The sequence below is a fragment of the Taudactylus pleione genome, unplaced genomic scaffold, assembly GCF_031769625.1.
Source record: "Taudactylus pleione unplaced genomic scaffold, aTauple2 ptg000186l, whole genome shotgun sequence".
Lineage (NCBI taxonomy): Eukaryota > Metazoa > Chordata > Amphibia > Anura > Myobatrachidae > Taudactylus > Taudactylus pleione.
The window spans coordinates 10,675,513-10,703,147 of record NW_028284588.1 but is presented as its reverse complement, the minus strand read 5'-3'; the positions used below and the strand labels follow the sequence as shown (position 1 = coordinate 10,703,147).

Genomic DNA, 27,635 nt, shown 5'->3' with positions numbered 1-27,635 from the left:
GTTCCTATCTTCATCGTTTCTTCACTATAGGACTTCCTGCAGATCACATAAAGAGCTGTGCCCTCAAGGGAGCTATTCAAGTTTTGTTGGAGTCGGAAGTGATCATGCCTTTTCCTCCACAACAGAGAGAAGTGCGTTTGTACTGTACTCCAATATGTTCTTAACAGAGAAGCCAGACAGGTCCTATTGACCCCTTTAAATTAAAAGCAAGATCAAAAAAAAAAAATGACAGTACTATAATTTAACCAAAATTTTTTTTTTTTTTTTTTAAATATGTAATTAAAAAAAATATTTAATACAGAGAATCAATACTGTATAGTCTTTTGAAATGATATACAATAAAACAAAAAAATATCATAAAAAAGTATTGATATTAAGTTGATGTACAGTAGGTCCTGACTTTTTGAAAATCCCGAAAATGTTTTTTATCTGAGACTTGAGTCCAATAAAATGTTGTGTTTATGAATCTGTGGTGTTTTAATGCATCAAATGGAATGCCACTTCTCTGTGTACCAATGAATATAAAATCAAACTGGCTTCTTGCTTTTTCTCTTAAACTAATATTTTATTGTCCATTGCAGGTAGCCACAGCCAAGGACAGAGTGGAGATCACAGAAGGCATAAACCTTCCAGAGGCAGCAATTACTATAAAAAGGCACATGGTAAATAAACAACAATAGTAAAATGGTTGTGTAAATTATTAATGTACTGATCAAATTTCCTGTCCCATTTCATTTTTTTTTTAAAATAGTCACATAATTTTAGACATTCTGGCTCTATTTAGCAACTGTGTGTCTTTCCTTTCCGTTTGTTTGTAACATATGTATAGTAGCAGTTGCTAAAGGTAACTGATACAAGCTCAGTGACCAGTCACAGTGGCAGCACTAGTGAGTGGTGGGCCTAGGTTTAACAATATTCACTGCCCCCCCCCCCCCCCACACACACACACACACACACACACAGTGCCGGCTCGAGGCATGTTCGACCAGTAGTAGTGCCCCTAATACAATGCCCATAGTAGTAGCACCCCTTGACACACAGACCCAAAACACAACATTGTACTTACCTGAAGTCCCACTCCTGCACCCACCACCATCCGAAAGCTCCTAGCACTCGGCACTATGGGAGAGACGTCATGACGTCTCTCCCTTCACACACTGTGGGAGCTGGAAGGTGGAGCTCAAGAGTGAGCTCCAGACTTCGGCAGGAAGGAGCCGCTGTTCGCCCGCCGGTAACAAAATCTCAGCGGGCACCCGGCAAATGGAGAAGGCGATGGCGCCTCTCCTTCCCGGCACCTCCCTGCTGCGCAGGGCCTGCTGACCGTATCGCTCAAGCCCTAATTAGAGATGTGCGGAGACCCCCATGTTTTGGTTTTGGTTCTAAATCATTGTTGTGTTTTGGTTTTGGTAAAACCACCTCAAGTGTTTGGTTCGGTTTTGATTTTAGATTTCTTTTAAAAATTTCTAACAGCAAAAATCATGTAACCTGGGCCTGTTTTTGTTCATTTAGTATTTTTAACATCAATAACATTAATTTCCCGTCATTTCCAGTCAATTTTGACCAACTCACAGCACCTGAAATTACAAGAGAGGGACTTCAATGCTATTCAAAATCCGTGAGTTCTGGTTTTTAGATCCAAGTTCCAAACTTGATGAGAAGACCTGAGTCAGGACTATTTTCTACTCAGAATCCCAAAATGATTCAAGCCGGGACTTGGTTTGACTCGGAACCCCAAAGTTCAGGTGTGTTCAGTTTTCAGCAAAACTGAACCGCTCATCTCTACATATAATGCAGAGAGTGTCTCAGTGCCTGCCATATAACGTAGAGGACATGGATGTGCCTGCCATATAATGCAGAGAGCAACGCTGTGACCACCATATATTGCAGAGGCCATCAGTGACCCACATATAACACACACAATATGAATACACCCCTCAAATACACACATAATATTAATACACCTATACCACTTCATTAATACACCACTGCCACCACAGAGTATTAAAATATACACCACTGCACACACACCCAGAAAGAAAACAATTACACCCCTCCCCATTGCATAAATATACCACCCCACTAGAACTTTAAATCCTCTTCACACCTCCACTGCCACCAGTGCTGTAACAAGGAGGCCGCAGGCTCTAGGAAGTAGAGCACTGTCCAGGGCGCTACAGTAGCACTACTTGCTGCAGGGTGCTATTCTAGGCATTATATTTAGTCTATGGGCTTTACTTCAATAAACTTCTAGAGGTCAATTCAATTAGGAGCGAGTTTGTGATAGCAAATTTGTTTCATAAAACTCACATACGTTCATCGTGTCAATGCACGCACCCGAGAAATGCAGTATTCAATTAGAAATGCCAATTTGCGATACTCAAGGAGAGGTTGCTCAACATTTCCACAAAAAGGAGAAGTGCATGAAAAGGTGGGAAATCATCCTAGACCCCAAAAAAGTGACAGCTGGGATAACAGGACCATATAGAAGGCTGTTACTTGCCATAAGGAAAGTACTGGAGGTCCTTAAAATGTGTCAAATGGATGATTTTTGCACTTTTTATTAATGGTGGAAAAATGATAGCAAGCGTTTTCATAAAATTAAAGTGTTTGCCGCATTTTGGCGTACAGAAAATGTCTGTATAGTAATTTTTCCGTGTTTTTATATGTTTTTAAAAAGATGTACAGTAAAAGTGCTTATTCCAACTCATCTGAAAGTTCAAAATGCCCTCTCTCATAAGTATAACACCTGCACATACCTGTCCCACATAATTTACACCTCCACATACCTGTCCCACATAATTTACACCTCCACATACCTGTCCCCCATCATTTACACCTCCACATACCTGTCCTACATCATTTACACCTCCACATACCTGTCCCACATTATTTACACCTCCACATACCTGTCTCACATCATTTACACCTCCACAATGCCTGCCACACATCATTTACACCTCCACATACCTGTCCCACATCATTTACACCTCCACATACCTGTCACACATCATTTACATCTCCACATACCTGTCACACATCATTTACACCTCCACATACCTGCCACACATAATTTACACCTCCACATACCTGTCCCACATCATTTACACCACCACATTATTTACACCTCCAAATACCTGTCCCACATCATTTACACCTCCACATACCTGTCACACATCATTTACATCTCCACATACCTGTCACACATCATTTACACCTCCACATACCTGCCACACATAATTTACACCTCCACATACCTGTCCCACATCATTTACACCACCACATTATTTACACCTCCAAATACCTGTCCCACATCATTTACACCACCACATAATTTACACATCCACATACCTGTCCCACATCATTTACACCACCACATTATTTACACCTCCACATACCTGTCCAACATCATTTACACCTCCACATACCTGTCCCACATTATTTACACCTCCACATACCTGTCTCACATCATTTACACCTCCACAATGCCTGCCACACATCATTTACACCTCCACATACCTGTCCCACATCATTTACACCTCCACATACCTGTCCCACATCATTTACACCTCCACATACCTGTCCCACATTATTTACACCTCCACATACCTGTCTCACATCATTTACACCTCCACAATGCCTGCCACACATCATTTACACCTCCACATACCTGTCCCACATCATTTACACCTCCACATACCTGTCCCACATCATTTACATCTCCACATACCTGCCACACATAATTTACACCAACACATACCTGTCCCACATCATTTACACCACCACATTATTTACACCTCCAAATACCTGTCCCACATCATTTCCACCTCCACATACCTCTCCCACATCATTTACACCTCCACATACCTGTCCTACATCATTTACACCTCCACATAACTGTCCTACATCATTTACACCTCCACATACCTATACCACATAATTTATATCTCTACATATATGTCCCACATCATTTACACCTCCACATACCTGTCCCACATCATTTACACCTCCACATACCTGTCCCACATCATTTATACCTCTACATACCTGTCCCACATAATTTATTTCTCTACATATCTGTCCCACATCATTTACACCTCCACATACATGTTCCACATTATTTACACCCCTGCATACCTGTCCCACATCATTTATACATCTACATACCTGTCCCACATAATTGATATCTCTACATATCTGTCCCACATCATGTATACATGACACATACCTGTCTTAACCCATTATTAAACTATATAGAGAAATTCATCTAAAAACTGAGATGTCTTTAGTTAGCCAAATTATGCTATTTAAACACTTGCCTGGCATGGTCGTATCAGATACGGTCACACCAGGCTGGGCTTTCCCTGACATGGTCGTATCTGACACGACCAGTCAGGAATGGCCACTAGGCGGCTACAGGAAGTTAATCTTCTCACTGCCGCCTATATCAGAGGGACCTTCTGGTCCCTCTACACCCGCGGCTCCCCCTCCTTTGTGTCCCAATCACTGCTGGCCACAGTGATCGGGCATCTGGCGGCACCCCCCTCCCGGCGCGGCTGCAGGCTCCAGTATATCCTGATCACTGTGCCAGCAGTGATCGGGCAGCCCAGCCGGCCCCACCCCCTTCAGTGAGAAGCAGCAGCTGCGGCTCTGGTAGCCGCCGCTGCTGCTATGTATCGGAGCCGCCAGCGGAACTCCCTTCCGATGTGGCTCCAGGAACACACAGTGATCAGCGTAATCACTGTGTAGAAGCAGCAGCAGCGCGGCTATGGTAGCCACCGCTGCTGCTGCTGAGTAGCCAGGCCGCCAGTGGGACACACTGTCTATACACTGGCCGTGTATAGACAGCTACGGCGCCTCTGGTAGCTGCCGCTGTTCTAAGTATCCGGGCCACTCCCTCCAGCCTCAGCTGCTCCTCCTCCCCCATAATGCCCACTTTTATAAGGGGCCTGGCCATAATAAAATATATATATATATATATATATATATATATATGCATATATATATATATATATTATTATTATTATTACATTTTATTTATAGGGCGCCACAAGAGGTCCGCAGCGCCGTACATACAGTAAAGGGTACACAGAACATTACATTACAATACAGTACCCAACTTATAAACAGAGCACAAGTAACAATTAGCAACACAATTCTCCATACACAATACAGCTGGGAAGGTGAAGGCTGTCATAGAAGTGCTAGAGAAGAAGGCTGTGAGACAGTGGGGAGGAACACCCTGCTCCTAGGAGCTTACAATCTAGGGGAGAGGGGAGACTGACAGATGACATGAGGCAAGAGTGTGTAGAGGGGGACCTGAGTGCAGGAAGTAGGCGAGGTAGAGATGGCTGAGGCAGGAGGGACAGAGACTTGGTGACGTGGTTATGTGTTGGAAGGGTACGCTTTGATGAACAGGTGGGTTTTCAGTGCACGTTTGAAGCTCTGCAAGGTCGGGGAGAGCCTAATCGAGCGAGGGAGCTCATTCCAGTGAAGGGGGGCTGCACGAGCCATCACTACAGTATAACATAAAAATTGCTATTTTTATGGTATACTGGGTTTTAAAAAAAAAAAAATTTCAAATAAAATAGTGTTGGTTAAGTATAAAATTATGTTCTTGACCTAATTCAATCATAAAAGAAACCGACAATTTTGGAGCGTTTTTTTGGGAAAAGAATTTGTCAGTTAAGTGGTTAAACCACTTAGAGTGCATGATTATTCATAGGGAGGGGTATACCACAGGTTCTACACTATGGGCCTGATTCAGACCCACTCGCGAGCGGCTGTCCGCTCGCAAGTGGGTCGATGGTATGCACAGCGCATGCGCACGACGGAGGGAGCTCCGTCGTGCGCATGCGCGAGACGCGACGAGCGAAGGACTTTCCTTCGCTCGTTGTGTCTGATCAAAGGGGGCGTGCTATCGATGTTGATTGACAGCACGCCCCCTTTGGTGGGCGTACCGGGGGCGTGCCTGCCAGATGGAGGCGTTCCCAAGGGAACGCCTACCGTCAGAAGCCGGCCCCACTGACATCACTAGTGATGTCAGTGGGAGTGATTTTGGCTCTGATAGAGCCAAAATCACTCCTGGCCTTGCGGTTGAGAAACTCAACCGCAGGCTTCTGCTCGCACTCGCGATGGTCGCGATGGTCAAGACCATCGCGACCATCATCCTGCACGCTCGTATAGGCTGTGGGTGGTGACCCACAGCTATACGAGCGTCCAGGAGGACGCTCCATATTTATGGAGGTGGGCCCTGATTCAGAGCGAGCGCTCTGGTCAGAGCGTCCAGCTCTGAATCAGGGCCAATGTCCTGGTATTTTTACTTTCAAAATAAAGATTTTTCCCTACCTTTTCACTTGCTCAGGTTGGAATTGAATTGACCCCCAAATTTGGTTATTCTTTTTTACTCTTAGTATTTCTATTTTCTGAGGCATAGACCGATTCAGAATTCCACTCATTGTTTTAGTCTACTAGAGGGAAGAATCTTCAGTCCTATTTTGGACCTCAACTAACTTAGGGCCTGATTCAGACCCACTCGCGTGCGGCTGTCCGCTCGCAAGTGGGTCGATGGTGTGCACTGCGCATGCGCACGACGGAGGGAGCTCCGTTGCGTGCATGCGCGAGACGCGACAAGCGAAGGACTTTCCTTCGCTCGTTGTGTCTGATCAAGGGGGCGTGCTGTCGATGTTGATTGACAGCACGCCCCCTTTGGTGGGCGTGCCGGGAGCGTGCCTCCCAGACGGAGGCGTTCCCAAGGGAACGCCTACCGTCAGAAGCCGGCCCCACTGACATCACTAGTGATGTCAGTGGGAGTGATTTTGGCTCTGATAGAGCCAAAATCACTCCTGGCCTTGCGGTTGAGAAACTCAACCGCAGGCTTCTGCTCGCAGTGGCGATGGTCGCGATGGTCAAGACCACCGCGACCATCATCCTGCACGCTCGTATATGCTGTGGGTGGTGACCCACAGCTATACGAGCGTCCAGGAGGACGCTCCATATTTATGGAGGTGGGCCCTGATTCAGAGCGAGCGCTCTGGTCAGAGCGTCCGGCTCTGAATCAGGGCCTTAGAGCCTTATTCTGAGTCAGATGATGTGCCGAAATTCACACAGACAGTATTTTTCATTTGCGCATGTGTCTAAGTCACTAAAACGTCACACTGAGCTTGCGTCCCATGGTATGTATGTACAGAATTGTACCGGTACGTCTTAAGGGCTAGTTATGCAAGTGTTGCAAACTCAGGGCCTGATTCAGCAGGGCATGCTAGTGCACTGCTGAATGCAGATTCCCTATGGTCCGGAATCTGTGCAAGCGTCTGACCCGTTCTGCACATGTGCAGAATGGGTCTGCGATCCTGCATGCTGACTGGCAGCAGACTCATTGATTGACAGTCTGCTGCATTTGTGGGCAGGGAGGGGGCGCTGACGCCCTTCGTTTCTCAAAACAAAGGCGTGTCGTCGCCGTTAAGGGGGGAGGGAAGAGGCCAGGATCTCCATCGGCTGACGGAAATTTCTTGGCCTCTTTCTGTCAGCTTTATATTCCATCCCAAGCTGAATCAGGCCTCAGATGGTAAATTGGTCGCATTGGAGGCCATATTCTGACAAAGAGTCTGCACCTAGCATGGGGCTGGTGCACATTTCTATAAAAGCACCAAGCGGTATTTCAGCATCTAAAGACCTTGCACATTCAGATGCATGGCTCTACACCAGGGTAGGGCTTGTACCAGTATTAGCAAAGAGTCGCAGCCGTTACAGCGGAAAAAGACTCAGACACGGCAAGGCTAAATGTTTAGGCCTATATGTCATTTTGCTTCGAGATGGAGTAACCTTGACTGGTCATCTAAGCCATGTCTTTTACTTTTTTTGTGTTTTCTAATAAATTATTGTATTGTTAGTGGTGCCTCTTTTACGAATGTAACAACACTGTCTATTGTTGTTATGTTGTTATGTTTGATCTATCTTCCGTATAGTATTTATCAGATATCCATGTTGTGTATGGTTATGTCATACCTACCGACTTTACTCCTCTGGGAGGGGGCAGCCAGGTCGGCACAGAGGGGGCATGGCGGCTGGGAAAGTGGGCGGTGCAAGGGGTGTGCTGACACCCCCACTATATAGAGTTGAGAAAATAGCCATTGTATAGCGATTGGTGGAGCTACGAAGATGCGATTCAGCGCGAATCACGTCATTGCTCCCCCCCCCCGACCTCCCACTTGTGCTTTGTATATACGGGAGCCTCCCGGCCATTCCGAGGGAGTAGGCAAGAAAGGGATATCAGCAGAAGCTGTAAACCCAACTAGATGATGTGAGAGGTGAGACAGTTTAGCTGTCTGATATGCTGCAGTGGGCCCTTAATGCTCCGCCTGCTGCTACTTGTGGTTCACCAAGTACCAGCATGCAGGGGAGGCTTGCTCCGACCACCTAGTTATCCTGTAAAAGACTATTATTTATTCTATTTTTCACAAAATCTACCCAGCCTGGGGTGCCCTATTGGGGGGGTCCCCACCTCTCCAGGTAGCGCGGAGTGATAATGCTTTTATTGTTTTTTTAACACAGAATCAAGCACGGATCTCACTGATCAGTGCATGCCTCTGTGTCACTCGTACCTTGTAATGGAAGTTGCATTACAAGGTTCGAGTTTACCCACAATTTTAACTCACATGCACCCTATTACATTTGCGAGTTATGGGACAAACTAGGACATTCTAAATGAGCTAAAATGTTTGAGGTTGTCTCGCACAAAAAACTTACACCCTATTACATCTGGCCCATAGTGTAAGATTATAAATTTGTATGCTTTATATATTTATTTATTTATTTACCTTAGGTTACTCATTTGATTTATGTGGTGCTTTTGGAAGCCATCCTGCTATCTTCACAAACATCAAAACAATAGGGCGTCAACATCAAAATGATAGAGCACAGTCTCAGGACAGAGCTGGAACAGGGAGGAGCCTAAAGGTATATCAAACTTCAGACGAAAGCAATGCAGCATTTTCTGAGAGTCAATCAAAACACTCGATACAGAAAACAGACCAAGCTTTAAAAGGTGAGCAATATAAGTGGTTTTACTGTATAAGTAGTGTAGAAAAAAATGCTAATTGTAGATTTTTTTTACTTACCAGTTTTGTTCATGTCATATCAAGTGTTTTGCCAGAGCAAGAAAGCATTTCGACTACTGTGGGGAGCCCAGAAAAGGGATGGGCAGTAGGGTGTCGGCATCATAGTGGGTGTTTTTTACCTTGCAATCTGCATTTTTTGAAAAAAAAAAAATATTATTGTGGGAGAATACCTCCCTCCCAGCTAAAATTGGGTAATGGGCAGTGGCATAACTAGGGTATTTGGAGCCCAGGGCAAATTTGAAAAGGGAGCCCCCCACAACATCCCAAGATGTGCGCGCGCCGAAGGCGCTGTCGGAAAAAAAATTAGCGTGGTCACTTAAAAATGGGGCGTGTCAACATGACACACCCCTTTATTTTCGCGGTGAACATTCCTATCCATATGCACCTTAACCCCAGTAGTACCCCTTATACAGTACCCCCAGTATGCAGTTGTGGTCCCTCTTATGCAGGCCCACAGTAGTGCCCCTTATACAGTATCCCCAGTAGTGGTCCCCCTTATACAGCCCCCAATTAGTTCCCCTTACTCAGTACCCCAAGTAGTGGCCCCCCAAATGCAGTGCCCCACGTAGTGTTCCCCCTTATGCAGTGCCCCCAGTAGCAGTCCCCACAATGCAGTGCGCCCAGTAGTGGTATCCCCTTATGCAGTTCCCTTTATATGGTGCCCCCAGTAGTAGTCCCCCCCCCTATGCAGTGCCCTTTATATAGTGCCCCCAGCAGTAGTCCCCCCCCCATGCAGTTTTCCCAGTAGTGGTCCCCTTATGCAGGCACCCTGTAGTGATCCCCCCTATCCAGTGCCCCCTGTAGTGGCCCTTCCTATTATTGCCCCCAGTAGTGGTCCCCCGAGTGCAGTGCCTCTAGTAGTAGGCCCCTTTTATAATGCCCCCAGTGGTAGTTCCCCCCCAAGTAGTAGTCCCCAGTAGAGTAGGCCCCCCAGTAGCGGTCCTCCAAATGGCGCCCCCAGTAGTAGCCACCCCTCCCCCAGTAGAGGTCCCCCCAGTAGTAGCCACCCCGCTCCCCCGTTGTGCAGATAGGTTAAAAAAATATATATATATACATAAAAATATACTTACCTGAATCTCTGCTCCTGGTCCTGCTCGCGACGCCGCTCCCGCCCGAGCTGGCGCGCTCAGCATTATGGGACAGACGTCATGACGTCAGTCCCATTACCCACTGCAGGAGCCTGACGGAAGTCCGGCTCTTGCAGTGGGTGCTGCAGCAGTCAATGAGAGTCTATCTGACTCTCATTGGCTGCTGTTTAACACACGCATCGCCGCCAGCGCTAGCGGTGATGCGTGTGTTATGCACAGCCTGAGCCCGCCTCCTAACGCTATTGGGCAAGCGCTCAGGGGGAGGGAACGGGCTCAGGTGTGAAGCACAGGACCGGCACTGGAAGCCTAGCGTCGGTCCTCTGTAAATGTGTAGCGCTGACCGCACTCATTGCGGTCGGCGTTACACTGGCTAACTAGGGCTGGCGGGCCGGTACGGCGCCCAGGGCACGCACCCCGCTCGCCCTGCCCTAGTTACGCCACTGGTAATGGGAAGGTATGAATGTAACGCCTAACAACAAAAGTATACATATTACTGTAGGTTGTTTGTTTTTTTAAAGAGTTTTTATTTTAGAATTTAAGCTCATGTTACAAATGATAAGAACAATGATAAAGCAAAAGAGACATTCAGAAATAGTATGACAGAAGAGTACAATTCTGTCAAGATCATTAAGGAAAATACAAATATAGAACAATAGAATTGGTACAATATTGGAGAAGTAGCAAAAGGGACAATGTTATACCGAAGGAACTATCCAGACAATTGAACAGTATTAAAAACAGAAAGGAAAAATAATAGGGAAACAGGAAAGGGGAAGATAGGGGGGGGGTGCAGTTAAGAGATTGTAGGCCATGTGTGGTATTACATTGTGAAAACAACCACAAAATAGTAATCAACTGATCAGGTGCTCATTCAGAAACATTCTGGTTTCTTACCATAATGCAGAATGAAAACATATTTTTAATCTGTTCTTTGATTCTAGAAGGAAGATAGTCAATAAAACTCTCCAATACCAAAAAAAATGATTCAGTTTTCTAGGCTTTATGCAGAGAAGTTTCCACCCAGTCCAATGTAAACAATATTTGTTTTTGCTTGAAACATTGAGAAAAGGAGTGCAGTGTGTATCCATTATTGAAAGATACATTTTTTTCGCTACTGCTGAGATAATAAGCAATAACTTTTTTCAACCAGGGGAGATTCTTGTGTAGGTGTGGCCAACCTGTGGTTCTCCACCTGTTGCGAAACTACAAATTCCAGCATGCTTTACCAGCTGGTCGGTGGGAGGGTATGTTGGGACTTGCAGTTTCACAACAGCTGGAGAGCCATAGGTTGGCCAGGTCTGCTCTAGTCGCCAATTCCGGTGTTAAAGGTACGTAATTAACTAAGGGCCTGATTCAGAGTTGTACGGTATTGCACAGCCGCAGGGAAGCAGCTATGCAATACTATACAACTATTATGCTAATGCTGCAGGTGGTATCTGAGGGAAAGAGACACCTCCTGCCGGCATCGCAGATTCGAGTGCTGCATTGCAGAATCGGATCATCTGCGAGACCATTGGCTATCTGAGTAACCCTGAAGTTACTCAGTTACGCTGTTGCAGCTCTGTTGCCGGGGCGAGGAAGTCTGCGTTGAAAGACGCAGTCCCTGACCTCGGTACTCCCAGAAATTGGAGGTGATATTCCCCTGTTTCTTGGAATGAAGACCAGCCCCGCCGTCAATCAGGCTGCAACTAGATCTCGCAGTAGAAGGCCTGCACATGTGCAGTACAGATTCTGTGCATGCGCTGATCTCCTAACATCAGAATAGCACACAAACCATCGGATTTGCGTACTGCTCTGAATCAGGCCCTATATGTGTGATTACAAACTGTTTGATCATGACCCAGAATCATTATATAACATGACAGTCCCAAAAGCAGTGGTATTTCCAGCATGTGGATGTAGCAGTAAGATGATAACTTGGGGGGGGGGGTTGTTGGAGATAGCACCTACAACATATTTTGTAAAACATCTCTTGGTCTCTTGGTAATAAATAGCTGTAAGTGTACAAGAATAATTGAGGGTGCTCAAAAGGTTGGTTTCACTAATATCTGGAATATGTCTCTACCACAGAGTAAGCCCTGTAGTATAAATTCCACTAAAATTATATGAATTAATAATGAAAGTCCTTGATATAGCGACAGATCACCACATGGTTATACAGCATAATGTTGGGAAAATTTATTCCACCTTCCAATCTGTTTTGTTATAGAAGTTTTATACTCGTACTTAGTTTAAGCTTCTCATTTTTATATATAAATTTCCAAAAGGCCATCAAAAATGTTTACTCATCAGTCAAAGGGGTAAATGTATGAAGCCTTGGATAGAAATAAAGTACCAACCAATCAGCTCCTAACTGTCATTTTCAAACACAGCCTGTAAAATGACAGTTAGGAGCTGACTGGTTTGCACTTTATCTCTCTCCACTTTACCGCTCTTCAAGGCTTAGTAGGTCTCCCCCAGGGCGGGATGCATCAGCATCACATTTTGGATGCGAATCATCCCGCCAATGATAGCATGCATTTATTAACGCCATATGCATGGATATTTTATCAAAGGACAGCTCTCCCAAGAAGAGCTGTCCTTTGCGGTGTGGGGACTTCTGTTTTTATGACCTGGGAGTCCCTCTGCGCATGCACAGCTGTTGACCAGTGCATGCGTGAGCCGCGGGGGCTCCTTCAGAAAAGAAGCCCATAGGTTTCTATTAGGCAACACCATCTCTATCGGGTACAAGTTCTGAAAAGTTTCGCTGGATTTTGGCGAAACATATAAAAAAAGCCACTAAAATATAAATCGATAAATGTACGAGCAATACATGGGAACAAGGATTCTGCCACCAATATATAGTCAATTCTAGTAAAGACATTATGTACGCTAGAGTAAGTAAATTCCCTACTAGAAGAGTTTTGCAGCTTCCAAGCATCAACCACCGCATGATCGGAACAAAGAAAAGGAATACCATCCCTGTGAGAATGGGAGGAAGATGGGTTCAGAGTGGATCTGTCAAAGCAAAAGTCATGTAGTAAATCAAAGTCACCACCAATTATAACATTTGTGGTGTCAGATTTCAGGAGGAGGTTATACTTTTTTTTATAAAATAAAAAATGTGGTTTATTTAGGGGATATAGATTAAGAACAGTAAATTTCTCACCCTGATTTATCACCTGAACAAGGAGATGACTGCACGCTGGATCTGAATTTGTCTTAGTAATAGAATAAGATACATTTTTACTGAAGAAAATAGCAACTCCTTTCTTATTTTTAACATAAGCAGCAGAGGCACACATATCCATGGACTCCTAATAATGTGGGACATTTCAGCCAATGTGTTTCCTTTAATAAAACTATATACAGATGGAAACATTTTTAAGTGGGTCAATAATCTACATTGTTTAATAGCCGAATTCAGCCCGGCAACATTCCAGGTTATCAAGCATAAAGAGGTAGAAGTGAGCTATTATTCAGCTTGCTGTAGTGATCCTGGGGTCATCGGCCTATACCACTTTTGGGAAGAGGACCTAATAAAAACTGACAGAAGTAGAATGCTCCTGCCCTGTCTCAGCAAGCAAAGCAGGTGACAAAAATAGAAAGCAAAGCAATTGTAAAACAACCACACATGGTCTAAAGGAAAGGGAGGGGAAGAAGAAGGATAAAGGAAAATGGGGTAAAACAATTAAGCATGATAAAAGATATAACAACAAATGTGAAAATATGAATAAACAAAAACATAAGAGCACAATAGTGTATTATTAGAAAACATAAGATAACATCGCTATCAAGTAAATTAGGCTTGAAGCCCCAATAAAAAAGAAATCTAGAATAAAACTTCTAAAAATTCAACCGTTGGGAGGTAGGTTGCTAGAAGTTGAGGGTCTACAAACGGGATATAGTCAAGATGCCGGTGGTCAAATCCCCACACTGAAAGCCCAGCATGGACCTAAAGATAAGCATCTTAATACCGACGCCTATCATTAGCCCGACGCTGAAATCCCAATGCCCAGCATACCGAACGTAGGTAAGCCGGGCGTCAGGAGCTTTTAAGCCAAGGGGGCAGAGTTAGGTTTAGGGACTCCCGGGGGGGGCATAGTGTTAGGCACCCCCTGGGGAGGGTTAGGCTAGCAGAAGAGAGTTTAGAGTTAGGCACCACCGGGGGGAGGTTAGGGTTAGGCACCTCCCACTGGGAGGGTTAGGGTGTGGGGAGGGGGGGTTAGGTTTAGACACCCCTGGGGTGAGGTTCGGGTTAGGCACTAGGGGGGAGGTTAGGCTTAGGCACCACTGAGGGAGGGTTAGGGTTGAGTGGGAGGGGAGGTGAGAGTGGAGGGTTAGGGTACTTACCTACCCTAGTCGGGATCTTCATCTGCTGGCCTTCCGGCGTTGGGATTTCATCCGCCTGGCTTACATCCGGGGGTATTACATACCCATTCCCTACAAACCCCGTGGGTTTACCGTTAAATATCACTCTTAATTTTGCGGAATAAAGGAGTGAAAATGTAATGTTATTGTCAAATAGATATTTACAGGTAGAAGTGAATTCTTTCCTTTTTTGGGTGACTAGAACATGAAAGTCCCTAAAAGTGAGGGTACAGTACATTGTTTTCGATAAGCGAATAGAATATTTTCTACATAGCAATAGTTTAAAAATGTTGCAATCACTGACCTCGAGGAAGTATTGTGGATGTCTCGGTCAGGCTCTAGACGGTGTTCTCTTTCGATTAAAACTATACCTGAGGTAGTGGGGACATTAAGGATTTGATTAATATCAACATTGAGGAGATAAATCAAATCAGCTCCTAAAAACCTGAATTATTTTGTATGTGACGATTTTCCAGATCATCTAGTTTAGAAGTGAGACTGATAATGTGGTTGGATTTAGATTCCACCATATTTTGAAGGGCTACAATGGTGTCTTCATTGACACTGTTCAACTTCAGTGAGATGCTTAGTGTTAGGGTTATATTTACTAAAGTGTGGGTTAATAGAAGTGGAGGCTGTGACCGGATGACCTTCCCTTGCTAGTCGATCACAGATTAGTTTTCAATCCCCACTGAATATTGGGGTATTAGAGATTCCCTCTTTTGTCAATAACTGCCTGTTACTGACTCCGCCCACTGTGACGTTGATGGGTAACACGCTGCCACCACCAAACGCCTACCAATGGCGCTTGGAACCGCTTCTTACGTACACCCAGGCTCCTACCACCGGCACCTGGAACTACTTCTGCTGCATATGCGTAGACAAGCTGCAGCCACACCTCCTGAATGGTGTCGGCTGATACTCATTGATCCCTCACAATGGACCAGGCCCTGTATGGTAGCTGGCAGGCTTAAACTTGGAGACACAGCAGGAGAACGGAATAGCGTTTGGTGCAATTCTGTTGTCGCAGGATTCAGATGCAGTCTTTGTAAAGGCAAGATGTTTATTGTTCAGTAAGGATTTAAAAAGACTCTTCCCCTTGGGGGTATCACAGCATACAGATGTTACAGCAGCATCTCTCAGTCAGAAGAAATCTTCATCTCACGCAGGGCTCACAGGCCCTGTATATATAGTCAGAACACACAATACAGCATGGTGAAATCCTCCCACAGCTGGTCTTGTATACCAATGAGACCATCTATCCCAAATGTAATTACAACTCACATTCCACAGGAACTGGTAATTTACTTTTATACTTTGATACATTTATCACTTAGGGCCGTATTTAATTAGAGGCGAAAAGTTGGAGATGTTTCGCCTGTCCGACTGTCTGCCTCCTTCGCCAGTTTCAGAGGCGAAAACTTTTGCGCACGTCCCTGCTTTTCGCCTTATTCAATTCCAAAGCAGGCTAAAACGTGAATCGGCGAATGCGGAACAGGCGGAAAGTACTGAAAGAAATGGAATCAGTCTGTACCCCAGGAAAAGATGCACTAACATAGGGAATCAATATAGTTGTGTACTAAGAGCCCTAATAAAAGTGTTTGGGGTACTTAATGTTTAAATTGCTTCTTATTAGTGTCTTTGCAAAAGTGGTGAAGAATGGCATAAAAACAGTATATTTAGGTGAAAATAAGTAGTCCAGGCAAATTTGGGGTACTTGAAAATGGGTGCTAGCATATTTTTATGTCTTTAAAGTGGACTTTTAAATAACGTGAAAAACCCACCAGCTACATGCACCTGCAATCCCAAAAACACCTGAGACCCCCAAGTCCTTGCAGACCCCCAAGAAGTCTATTTCGCTAGTTTTTATGCTTGTCCCCCCACTTTTTACTTTTTCGCTCCCAAAATGAAAGTACTTTTTTGTGGTGTCCTTATGGGGTTTTTTTTGCACATTTGTCCTTTGGGGGGCTGTTCCAAGGGTTCCGGGTCGTTTCCCAACATTTGCACCCCAAAATAAAGATTTTGCACTTCTTTTCACCTGATATTCAGTGAAGATACTTTTTCGCCTATTACATTACATTGAGTTTCCCCTTAGGCAAAAACTCCCTGGAATTAAATATGGAGATAAGTCGCGGATAGGCGATAAGCGTCAATAGGCTAAGCTTTTTCGACGATTACAGCTTTTCGCTTCTAACTGAATACAGTCCTTAGAGTCAAAATATCTATATAGGTCAACCAGCACTAGTATTAGCATTCGTCTTCCACCAATGTGCAGGAAACAATGGAAAACAAACTTTTTTTTCCCCCAAAAGCACAGACACACAAGAAACCACCTTAAGCACTGATCAAAAGAGATCTTGTCATTCATCAGACCTCCTGCTAGAAAATGACAATTAGGGGGTAAATTTACTAAGAATCGTGTTTGGGTGAGTTTGGTTGTATTTGCAAACTCATGCGAGTTTAGCCTTTTTTTCAAACTCGTAAATTTACTAAGACCAAACAGGTGCGAGTTTGAAAGTGAGTTTTCACTTCTCACTGTTCAAACTCATGCGAGTTTGCACACTCAACTAAACTCACCATCGGCCAAACTAGGAAGTACTTTACATGGAATAGATGAAACTCGCAAATTTACTAAGAATCGAGTTTACAATCTGGGGTGAGTTTGTAGCAAACTAACTGTTAAATTGAAGTTTTAAACACTCACCTCCTGAGCTGCGAGTTTGGCAGAAACATACACAGATCAGTGTGATTGGTGTATGTTTCTGGCTGAATACCTAATATATATTTGTTTATTTGTAAAAAAAATATGAAGGGTCTCCCCCTTCCCTAAAGCTTAACCAGCCGCGGCCTTGCCAGCCTGTCCTGGTGCCTAAAATTACGGGGAACAAAATAAATAGGGTTCCACCGTAAATTAGGTACCAGCACCTGGCTGCAGGGCCAGTCCTGGTTTTAATTATAGGGGGAAAAAATATGCGTAGGGGTACCCTTATAATTAAAACCAGCTCTGGACCCTTTCTAGCGGTGGGCTGATGCTACAGCCAGGGGAGCCCATTCACCGGGCCCCCCAGCTGCAGCATCAGTCCTGATCGCTAGCCCGCCCAGTCAAGGGATCCCTGGGAAGTTGGGATGCCCTCCAATAAAGGGTCCCTATCTCCGGGGCACCCCTGGCCTAGGCTGATAGCCTGGGGCTATCCCTGCCACCCCTGGGCGGTGGGTGGCGGGTTGGTAGTGTAGGTGTGTGAAAAATTTAAAAAACAACATTGTCTTTACAGTAGAACTGCAGGTCCCAGCAAGCCTCCCCCACATGCTGGTACTTGGAGAACCACAAGTACCAGCATGCGGGGCATTAAGGGGCCACTGGGACCTGTAGTTCACCTGTAATGGAATGTGTAAAAAAACACAAGACACACACACCGTGAATATAAAGTTTTATTACATACATACATACATACATACATACACATACTCACCTTCTTCCAGATATTCACGTCCCCTTCTCAACGTTAAGTATCCAGTGGGTGTACCTGCAAAAAAAAGCCAATACTCACCTTTTGTCCCACGATGTTCTCCGCAGTAATCCACATAGGGCCCCGAATACACTGTATCAACACGCTACAGCATGTTGATACAGTAACGCTAATGACAGTTCATGGAGAATTAGCTATCATTAGTGGCGGGACGTGAGCCAATCAGCAGCGCCTTAACATTAGCGGCCACTCATTGGCTGTGACCCACGTGGGCTTAGCCAATGAGCGGCTCCTCCACGTGGGTCCCAGGCAATGAGCGGCCACTAATGTTAAGCCGCCGATGATTGGCTCATGGCACGGTAACTAATGACAGCTCAAACCCTGAGCTGTCATTAGCGTTACTTTATCAACATGCTGTAGCGTGTTGATACAGTGTATTTTCTGGGCCCTATGTGGATTACTGCGGAGAACATCGTGTGACAAAAGGTGAGTATTGGATCTTTTTTACCATGTACAACCATTGGATACTTTACGTTGAGAAAGGGACGTGAACATCTGGAAGAAGGTGAGTATGTGTGTGTATGTATGTATGTAATAAAACTTTATATTCACGATGTGTGTGTTTTTGTTTTTTACACATTTCATTATAGGTGCACTACATGTCCCAGTGGCCCCTTAATGCCCTGCATGCTGGTACTTGTGGTTCTCCAAGTACCAGCATGCGGGGGAGGCTTGGTGGGACCTGCAATTCTACTATAAAGACAATGTTGTTTTTTCAATTTTTCAAACTACACTACACTATCAACCCGCCACCCACCACCCAGGGGTGGCGGGGATAGCCCCGGGCTATCAGCCTAGACCAGGGGTGCCCTGGGAAGGGGGACCCCTTTATTGGAGGGGACCCCAACTCCCCAGGGATCCCTGGCCTGGGTTGACTAGCGGTCAAGACTGATGCTGCGGCTCGGGGGGCCCGGTGAATGGGCTCCCCTGGCTGTGGCATCAGTCCCCCGCTAGAAAGGGTACAGAGCTGGTTTTAATTATAGGGGTACTCCTACGCAAATTTGTTACCCCTATAGTTAAAACCAGTACTGGCCCTGCAGTCAGGTGCTGCTTGTTAAATTTATGGTGGAACCCTACTCATTTTGTTCCCCGTAATTTTTGGTACCAGGACTTGCTGGCGAGTCCGGGGCTGGTTATGCTTTCGGGGGGGGGGGAGACCTTATGTAATTTTTTTTCTAACTTTTAGCAATTCTTTTACATGGTTCAATACACAAGCAGCCTTCACATATTTCACTGATATGTGCAGGCTTCGAGTAAGTCATCTCATCTAAACTCGCATCTAAACTCGCATCTAAACTCGCATCTAAACTCGCAGTTTTGGTGAAAAAAACTCACTTTGCTTCACCATCGGAAAACTCACTTTCAGCTAAACTCACTTCTTAGTAAATTTTGCGAGTTTTAAAAGGGAAAACTCTCCCGAGTTTTGGTGAAGCAAAATGAGTTTAAACACAACCAAACTCGATTCTTAGTAAATTTACTCCTTAGCATCTAATTTCCTACAGTCACAGAAGTTGGTCACTCCTTATACAGTCATATACAAAAAGTGTATTTAAAAGCATCTTAAATATAAAAACATTTAAACATGTCATAGACTTCTAAATATACTCTGCTTTATACACCAAAACATTGCAGATCAGCTGCAGTGCTTTTCCACAATTTATATATTTTAATACAGTTTATTATATATATGTGTGCATTACTGTTGGCACTAGTCCCATTTGCCAGCACTGGAACTTGTCTATACAATGTCCCAGCATCATGCAGAGGCCAGCGCAGCCTGGATTTAAGTGCTTCTGGCTGCATTCCTACTCCTTACCAATGGCTATCACATTTACAACTGGTGTCTCAGCGCTGATTGGTCCGTTAAAAAATGGTGCAGAAGGACGAGGGTTAACCCCTTCAGTGCTGTGGATGCCATTTTAGCGACGTGGGACAGGTCTCCGGCAACAGAGGTGTTGCCCATAGCTACCAATCAGATTCTACTTATTTATCTAGCACCTTTTATAACAGGGGTGGGGAACCTTCTTTCTGCCGAGGGTCATTTTGATATATATAACCATATTTGCAGGCTCGGTGCAGGCTACGCCCCTTCCACGGAACATTTCAGGGGGGCGGGGCCACAATCGCCGGTGATTACAGCAATGCCCAGAGCTCTCCAGGGAGCTGTTAGGGCAGCGGTGTGACTGTCTGAAGCATCCTAAGGACGCTCCAGACGGCACTGCTGCACAGATTCTGGCTGAAGGGTGCCATTCTAGACACCCTGCTAGCCAGATGAGGTTAGCAGAAAAAAGCTCAGGGGGACAGACCAAATGACCTTATATGGCGCCCGGATAGGAGGCTCCCCCTCCCTGTTTTAGAAGATAATAGCTAGAATCTGATTAGTTGCTATAGGCAACACCTCCACTTCTATAATAAACCCGCTGTTTAGTAAATATACCCCTTAGTCTCTAAGTGAGCAAGTATAACATTGATAGGGGACTGTATCGCATCAACATTTTACATTAACTAAAGACATTTCAGTAGATGACTCAAGTACAGTCAAATTAGCGGGGCTCTCAGGTGAGCAAGATAATAAGGGGGCCTCAAAAGATGAACCAGCTGCAGCAAGATGGACATTAAGGTTAGTAACAGATTTAGAAGGCATTTTATTGGACTATCTTTGGCGTTTGTACTTTCCTCAAAAATGTGTCCATGATATGATACACACAAGCTGCGTAGGCAATAGCATAAATTTATGCACGCCAATGCAACGGCATTCAAATGGCTAGGTACACCTGCGTTTCTGCAACCACCCCGTGACCACCCCAAACTCTTATAGCCTGTCACTCACTCTTCAATGGATTCCTGTCTGGGTGCGTAATTGCAGTGTGATCAACGCGCAGTGCAGTGCCTATGCATGAGCAGTAATAAACAATCGGCTGATCTGCGTACGTGGTTGCAATTGCGATCCGTTCTGAATCAGGCCCAGAGTACATTAGGGACATACTATCAAAAGTGAAAAGCCAATTTTTACAATTGAGATTTACAAAAATTAAATAACAGCTTGTCAGTGACAAATATTACACAGTAGTAGATATTAGGAATAAACTGTGCTGAGCAGAAAGCGCCACTAGACGGCACATTTATACCTGATAATTACAGTCACATGTAGGTCAAGTGTAACATACAGACACTTTAAAGAATAAACAATTGGCGAGAAATATGATAAAAAGGGACAGAGCTTATGAATGAATTGTGCTGGGTAGAAAGCACACTTTTACCAGCTAATTACAATAATATAGATGTATATAGAACATAACCACCCAAAAAGCAGTCAGGTAGCACTAGATAAGACAATCAGAAATGCAAAACGTCTTTGGGTTTCTGTTTTAAACCAGAGAGAGTGGCTAATACCTTTGTCCTGGGACAAATAACAATAATAAAAGGATAATGACCCCACAAATGAGCAGTATAGTATAGTGCAAGAAGCAATGGAAACCAAGAAGTTAGGAGTGGAGTGTCAGTTGTTGAACACTCTGGAGCTCTGCGTCTGGGAGAGGAGAGTCACTCCACAGAATGGCAATGAGGGCACGCTGAAACACAGTATGTGGTTGCACTTGAAGAGAAGAAATGCCTGTAAAAGAAATTAGGTGTAGAATAGATTAGGAAAAGGAAGGCAAACTGGAGAAGGAGGGTTGTGTGGGGAAGTAACAGGAAAGATACAAATGATGGGGAGGAATAAAGCAGTTATTAAAGGATCAAACAAATTCCGGGTTAGAGGAAATGATATGGCTTGTCCATAGGAGACCTCTGGCACCCAGGGGGTGGAGAACCGGCAGTGGAGCAGCTGAATGTAAAGGTTAGACAGAGAGCATAATAGAGGCAGTCACAGAAGATGATCCTGGAAGCAGGTGAATTGTTGGTGTAAAGCAGTAGCAGTCCCTGGTATAATGGCTTTTCGATGGTTACCAACTGCACCTGCTATGTCGACCACTAGTATCTAAGCCAGCGCTGTCAGGAGGACAAATATCGGGTGAATACCGGTGATAAGGGCATCAGATGAGAGGTACCGGTGAGCTGGGTCCTCCAGGGGCCATCAGGGTACCGCAGCATGAGAACACAAGACTACCGCTGTACAGTTCAGATCCAAAAGAGGTGACTAAAAAGAACTGCAGCTCCAGTCAGGATAGGTAAAACAAACAGTGCTCCTGTGAGACCATCACCCTTCAGACAGTTGTTGATGCAGCAGTTCTCTGGATCCAGAGGAAGCGCCCTTCCGGGTCACGACAGCAGTTTTCCATAACAGACATTGGCAGCAGTTCTCCGGGAGGGAACCAAAAAGGCACCATCAGGTAAGAAAGCAAGACACTCAGCATTAATTGGACCAGGAGATAGGCGAGGTTGGCAGTGGAAGCGCCGAAGATAGGAATTCGGCATAGAGATGTGGTCAACTGCCAGCCCAGGGAAGTGCATGCCACGCGACCTGTAGAGTAATGCCGGAATCCAGTGGAAAGAATAGTCTACCTACTCCACAAAGGGTATTGCAGCACAGCCCTCACGTAGTACTATCAGTAGGAGAGGTGTAGATTGAATAATCCTCAGCATAGGCACAGATGGAGGTGGACTATACTGGGCTGAGATGGAGAGCTCAGAAAAAGCGGGCATCATGATGCTCTGCCCATCAGAAGTTCCTCATATTAGTTTTCAATGTTTTGTGGCTATTGCAAATTTTAGACTGGCAGGCACCCAATGTAACTTAAATAAGTGCCTGCTTACCTCCACGTAGAATAGTAAATGTTTACTTATGCAGGACATGTCGGGGTAAGTGTTTTCAGGCACACAAACTAAAAGGCCACATAGCACAAACTGAGACATGGGTGGTATTTTCAGAGAACAGTTAGCAGACTCTCCATCTAGTACAATTGCAGTTATTTGTCCTTAATTAAGCAATTAAGGCCCTCATTCAGAGCCGCTCGCTAGCGGCCGTACGCTCGTTCCGAGCGATGTTCGCACATCTGCGCATGCGTACGGTTTTTAGTACGCATGCGCGAACCAGTCAGTGCGGCCGAAAATCATTTGTACGCTATATAGCGAGTGCCTGCTATTTTGAGTGACAGAATGAGGCGTATGTGGGTGGTAACAGGGGAAGGTGCTTGTAAACGGGGGAGTGGAATTCGAACGTAGGCGTGCTTAAAGGTCAAAACGGGCGTTTTAAGGGAGTGCATAATTAATACAGCAGCGTCATTGACCACGTCACTTGGTTTTTTTTAACTCAGAACTGCTCGCAAAATAGCGGTTGAAAAAACCAACCACAAGAATAGCGAGCAGTTCATACGCTGTACGATGTACTCAATTAATCTAATAAATAGCGGACATGACGTATGGTGCGAGCGGCCAGGGGGTGTTTTTAACAAATAAACGAGCGTATGTTTTGCTCGCTCGTTCAGACTTAGAGGTGTGAACAGACTGCAATTTGCGAACGGATCATTTGAATAGCCACCCCTTGTTTTTGAACGAACGACCGCAAATAGCGAACGGCTCTGAATCAGGCCCTAAGGCCAGATTTATTATAGCGGCATTAATTGTGATGCTATAGCTCTTCCTGCTTCAACTTTTATCAAGATGAAGCAGGAAACATCTAGGCCGCCGGAGTAGGGAAGAGAAAACCCCCTCGGCCGATCCCTGCAAAACCCACAGAACATCAGCTTAGTCTTACCTCCTGGCCTCCCCCACTACATATGTGCCACAGAATCCTGCCAATATGTGAAAAGATGACAAATACAATATTGCTAGTAATGTGGTAAATGCAGGTAAATACCGGAGGTGTAATATTTTGCTTAAGCGACATTACATAGAAGTTGCAGCAGAGAGAAATAATACAGCTGCACAATGCATTGTTATAAATGGGATTAGTTTCACTTAACATGTAAACATCTAAGATACTAATACCCCTTTTACACTGGAGCTAAAACCAGGGTTATTGCAGGGTTAACCCGGGCAGCTCCCTGGTGTAAAAGGGGAGAGGGTTGGATCGCCGGATCGAGTGACCCGACAATCCAACCCAGGTAAATAGGGTTTAACACGGGCGTAGCCCGTGAAACCCTGCCGTGAGAACAGCGCACTCAGTGGCGTAACTATAAATTTTGCTTCCCCATGCCAAAAAAAGTTTCAGATGCCCCCTCCCCCCCCTTCCCCGCCCAAAGATCAAACACACCCAAAGACGACGTTTAAGGTGTGTGGTTACATGATACAGTAACGTGCCTTACACATTATGACACACTAAGTAATGCCACTTATAACAGTGTGCCACTTCGGAATGCCCCTTACAACACATTATGCCACACAGCAATGCCCCTTACACATGCCACACAATAATGCCACGTATAACACATAATGACATACAGTAATGCCCTTGTAACAAATTTATGCCACGCTGTAATGCCCCTATTTCACATTATGCCACACTGTAATGCCACATACAACACATTATACCACACAGTAATGCCACATACAACACATTATGCCACACAGTAATGCCCCTTACACGTTATGCCACACAGTAATGCCCCTAATAGCACATTGTGCACACAGTAATGCCAAATACACATTATGCCAAACAGTAATGCCCATTACCAGTGGCGTCCCTCCCCGCGGTGACACCCGGTGCGGGGAGGGACACCTTGCACGTCACAATCGCCGAAATGGGGGCGTGGTCTTCAGGAGGGGGTGTGTCGGGGGCGTGGCCTCACATATTGGACCTTCGGGAGGGGCGTGGCCTCACGGCGCTTACCCTGCCGTGGCCGCGGTAAAAAAAAATGTATGATACATTATGTATCAATGGCGTGGGGGGTGCAGGAGATGCGGGCATGGACAGTGCCGGCTCCCTCACTGACAGGAGCCGAGCGCTGCACTTAATGCTATAGTGCAGCACCCGGCTCCCGTCACTGAAGGGGAGCCTGCACCTTGGTGTCACCCCTCGGCGGGTGACACCCGGGTGCGGGCCGCACCCCCCGCACCCACCTTGTGATGCCACTGCCCATTACATCCCACCCTGACAGATCTACTTCACCAACCCTCCTCTCTGCTCCTGCCAGTCTGTCACCTCAGCTCAAGACAGGTTGCACAGTTTTTATGTCCGTGTAGAACCAGATTACTGGGAACATAGTTTATAACCTTTAAACTGCGTGTATCAAGTTAGTGCCCCCTATATTAGTGCCCCTTATGCAATGCCCCCTGTAATAGTGCTCATTATGCAGCGCCCCCTGTAGTTGTGCCCATTAAAGTAGTGCCCCCTGTAGTTGTGCCCATTAAAGTAGTGCCCCCTGTAGTTGTGCCCCATATGCAATGCCCCCTATACTAGTGCCCCGTATGCAGTGCCCCCTGTAATTGTGCCCATTAAAGTAGTGCCCCATAGTTGTGCCCCTTTTAGTAGTGCCCCCTGTAGTTGTGCCCCCTGTAGTTGTGCCCCTTCAAGTAGTGCTCTCTGTAGTTGTGCCCCTTTTAGTAGTGCCTGCTGTAGTTGTGGCCTCCCCAAACCTCTCCCCAACCCCCGTCCGTGCTTACCTGACTTCGCGCGCTGTCATCCGGGCTGTCTTTCCCACTGCCACGCTGACTGGATCTAAATGGATCCAGCGGACGCGGCTGCGCAGGTTCCCCAGGTCTGCACTGCATTACTGGGAACGCTGGCCTCTGAAGTGATCGGAGACTTCCTTTGCCTCCGATCACGTCAGAGGCCAGCGCTCACAGTTGCAGTGGTGTAACCACTGCCCCCGTCGCCCCCAGGCTACCCAGCGCCTCCAAGCCACCGCGGGGGCTGCGGGGGCAGTAGTTACACCACTGAGCGCATTCCGGGTCACGGTGACCTGGAGTGTGCTGCAAGCCGGCCGATTGATCCGGCTTCAGTGGCGCTTGGAGATGACATCATCTCCATGCGTCCACTTTCACGCCAGGAAAGCCGGGTCTATGCAGACCCGACTCCGGTGTGAGCGGCACCGACTTGGTATCCTGAGTCGGCACCGGCTAAATTCCGGGTCTGATCCGGATAGGCCCTGATTCAGAGCCGGACGCTCTGACAGAGCTCTCGCTTTGAATCAGGGTCGTCCCTCTTACTTTTTGGAGCAGCCTCCTGGCCGCTCGCATAGCTGTGGGTGACCACCCACAGCTATAGTGAGCGGCCAAAATGGTGGTCGCGATGGTCAAGACCATCGCGACCATCGGGCTTGCGACGAGACCCTTGCGGTAGGGTCTCGTCTGCCGCAAGCCCTGGAGTGCTTTTGGCTCTATCAGAGCCAAAAGCACTCCCACTGACATCACTCCCACTGACATCCCATGGAAACGCCTCCGTCTGGGCAGCCACGCCCCCAGCACGCCCACCAAAGGGGCGTGCTGTCAATCACCATCGACAGCACTCCCCCTTTGGTGCGAGACCCTTAACGACAGTTTGGCCGTCGTTATTCGGGTCTCGCGCATGCGCACGACGGAGGCGCCTCCGTCGTGCGCATGCGCACTTGGGCAACATCGACCCGCTTGCGAGCGCTCGCGAGCTGGTCTGAATCAGGCCCTCTGTTCCAACTCCGTGTCATACCCGGAATTTTGGTGGAAAAGGGGTATTAGTAAATGCTGCATTTCACCCAACAGCCTTGTTAACACACGTTTGAACACAGGATCTATGATAAGTTCACGGACCTATGCATTTACTGGCAGTTACCACCCAATAACTGCACTTTTCGGGTCTCGGGAGACCCGAAAAGAAATCCCAATAAACAGAGCTAATTAAATATGGGACGGCAATTAATTAGCACCCATTCAATTAACGGGGATAATTGAATCCCACCCTTTGCAACTTAATAGCCGTATTCTGACAGCTGCAGGAAAAACACCACCATAACCCTAGTTGTAGTGTAATAATTAACACTATCAATCGGAGAAAGTCCGACACACGAGATACTCACAACTACTTCCCGACCACATTATAATAAAGGTTGTGTATAATAATAATAATAATTTTATTTATATAGCGCTTTTCTCACGTTGGATCAGTCGCTCTACAGATATCAGAAAACATGGTACATTGTACAAGGATTTGGTATTGCAAAAAATAGAAAACCACACAGAGATAATTAAAATTAACCGAAACCTAGAGCCGTCTTGGGCGCACTACGTAGAATTGGGAGGCAGTCGGGAAGCCGACGGACGAAATTCCGACCGCCGGCTCCCCAACTGTCTAATCCCGGCAATGTACAAATGTCAGGCGTCGATATCCCGGCGCCTGTCATTAGACCTACGCCGGGAGCTCGACACCCGACTTACCAATCGAAAGTAAGCCGGGTACGGACAGCCGCGCAGGGGGGAGGGTAAGGTTAGGGGCTCCCAGGGGGACTTTCCTTCCGGGAGCCCCTAACCTAGGCACCCCCTGGGAGGTTAGAGTTAGGCTAGGGGAAGGGGGGTTTAAGGTTAGGCACCCCCCCCCGGGAGACTTAGGGTTAGGTTGTGAGGAAGGGGGGTTTGGTTTGGGCACTTAGGGGGGGGGTTAGGCACTTGGGGGGGCTAGAGTTAGGCACCCCTAAGGGAGGGTT

At 46.1% G+C, this 27,635-nt stretch overlaps 1 protein-coding gene across 1 annotated transcript in view; it reads left to right on the top strand.

The window, feature by feature from the left end:
- The window catches only part of LOC148519656 (NFX1-type zinc finger-containing protein 1-like), a 371,972-nt gene that overhangs the window by 80,406 nt on the left and 263,931 nt on the right, over window positions 1–27,635 (top strand). The window contains exons 11-12 of the mRNA XM_088476329.1: window positions 582–662; window positions 8,822–9,043. Of these exons, the coding sequence (XP_088332455.1) occupies window positions 582–662; window positions 8,822–9,043 (303 nt within the window). The remainder of the gene's footprint in view (window positions 1–581; window positions 663–8,821; window positions 9,044–27,635) is intronic.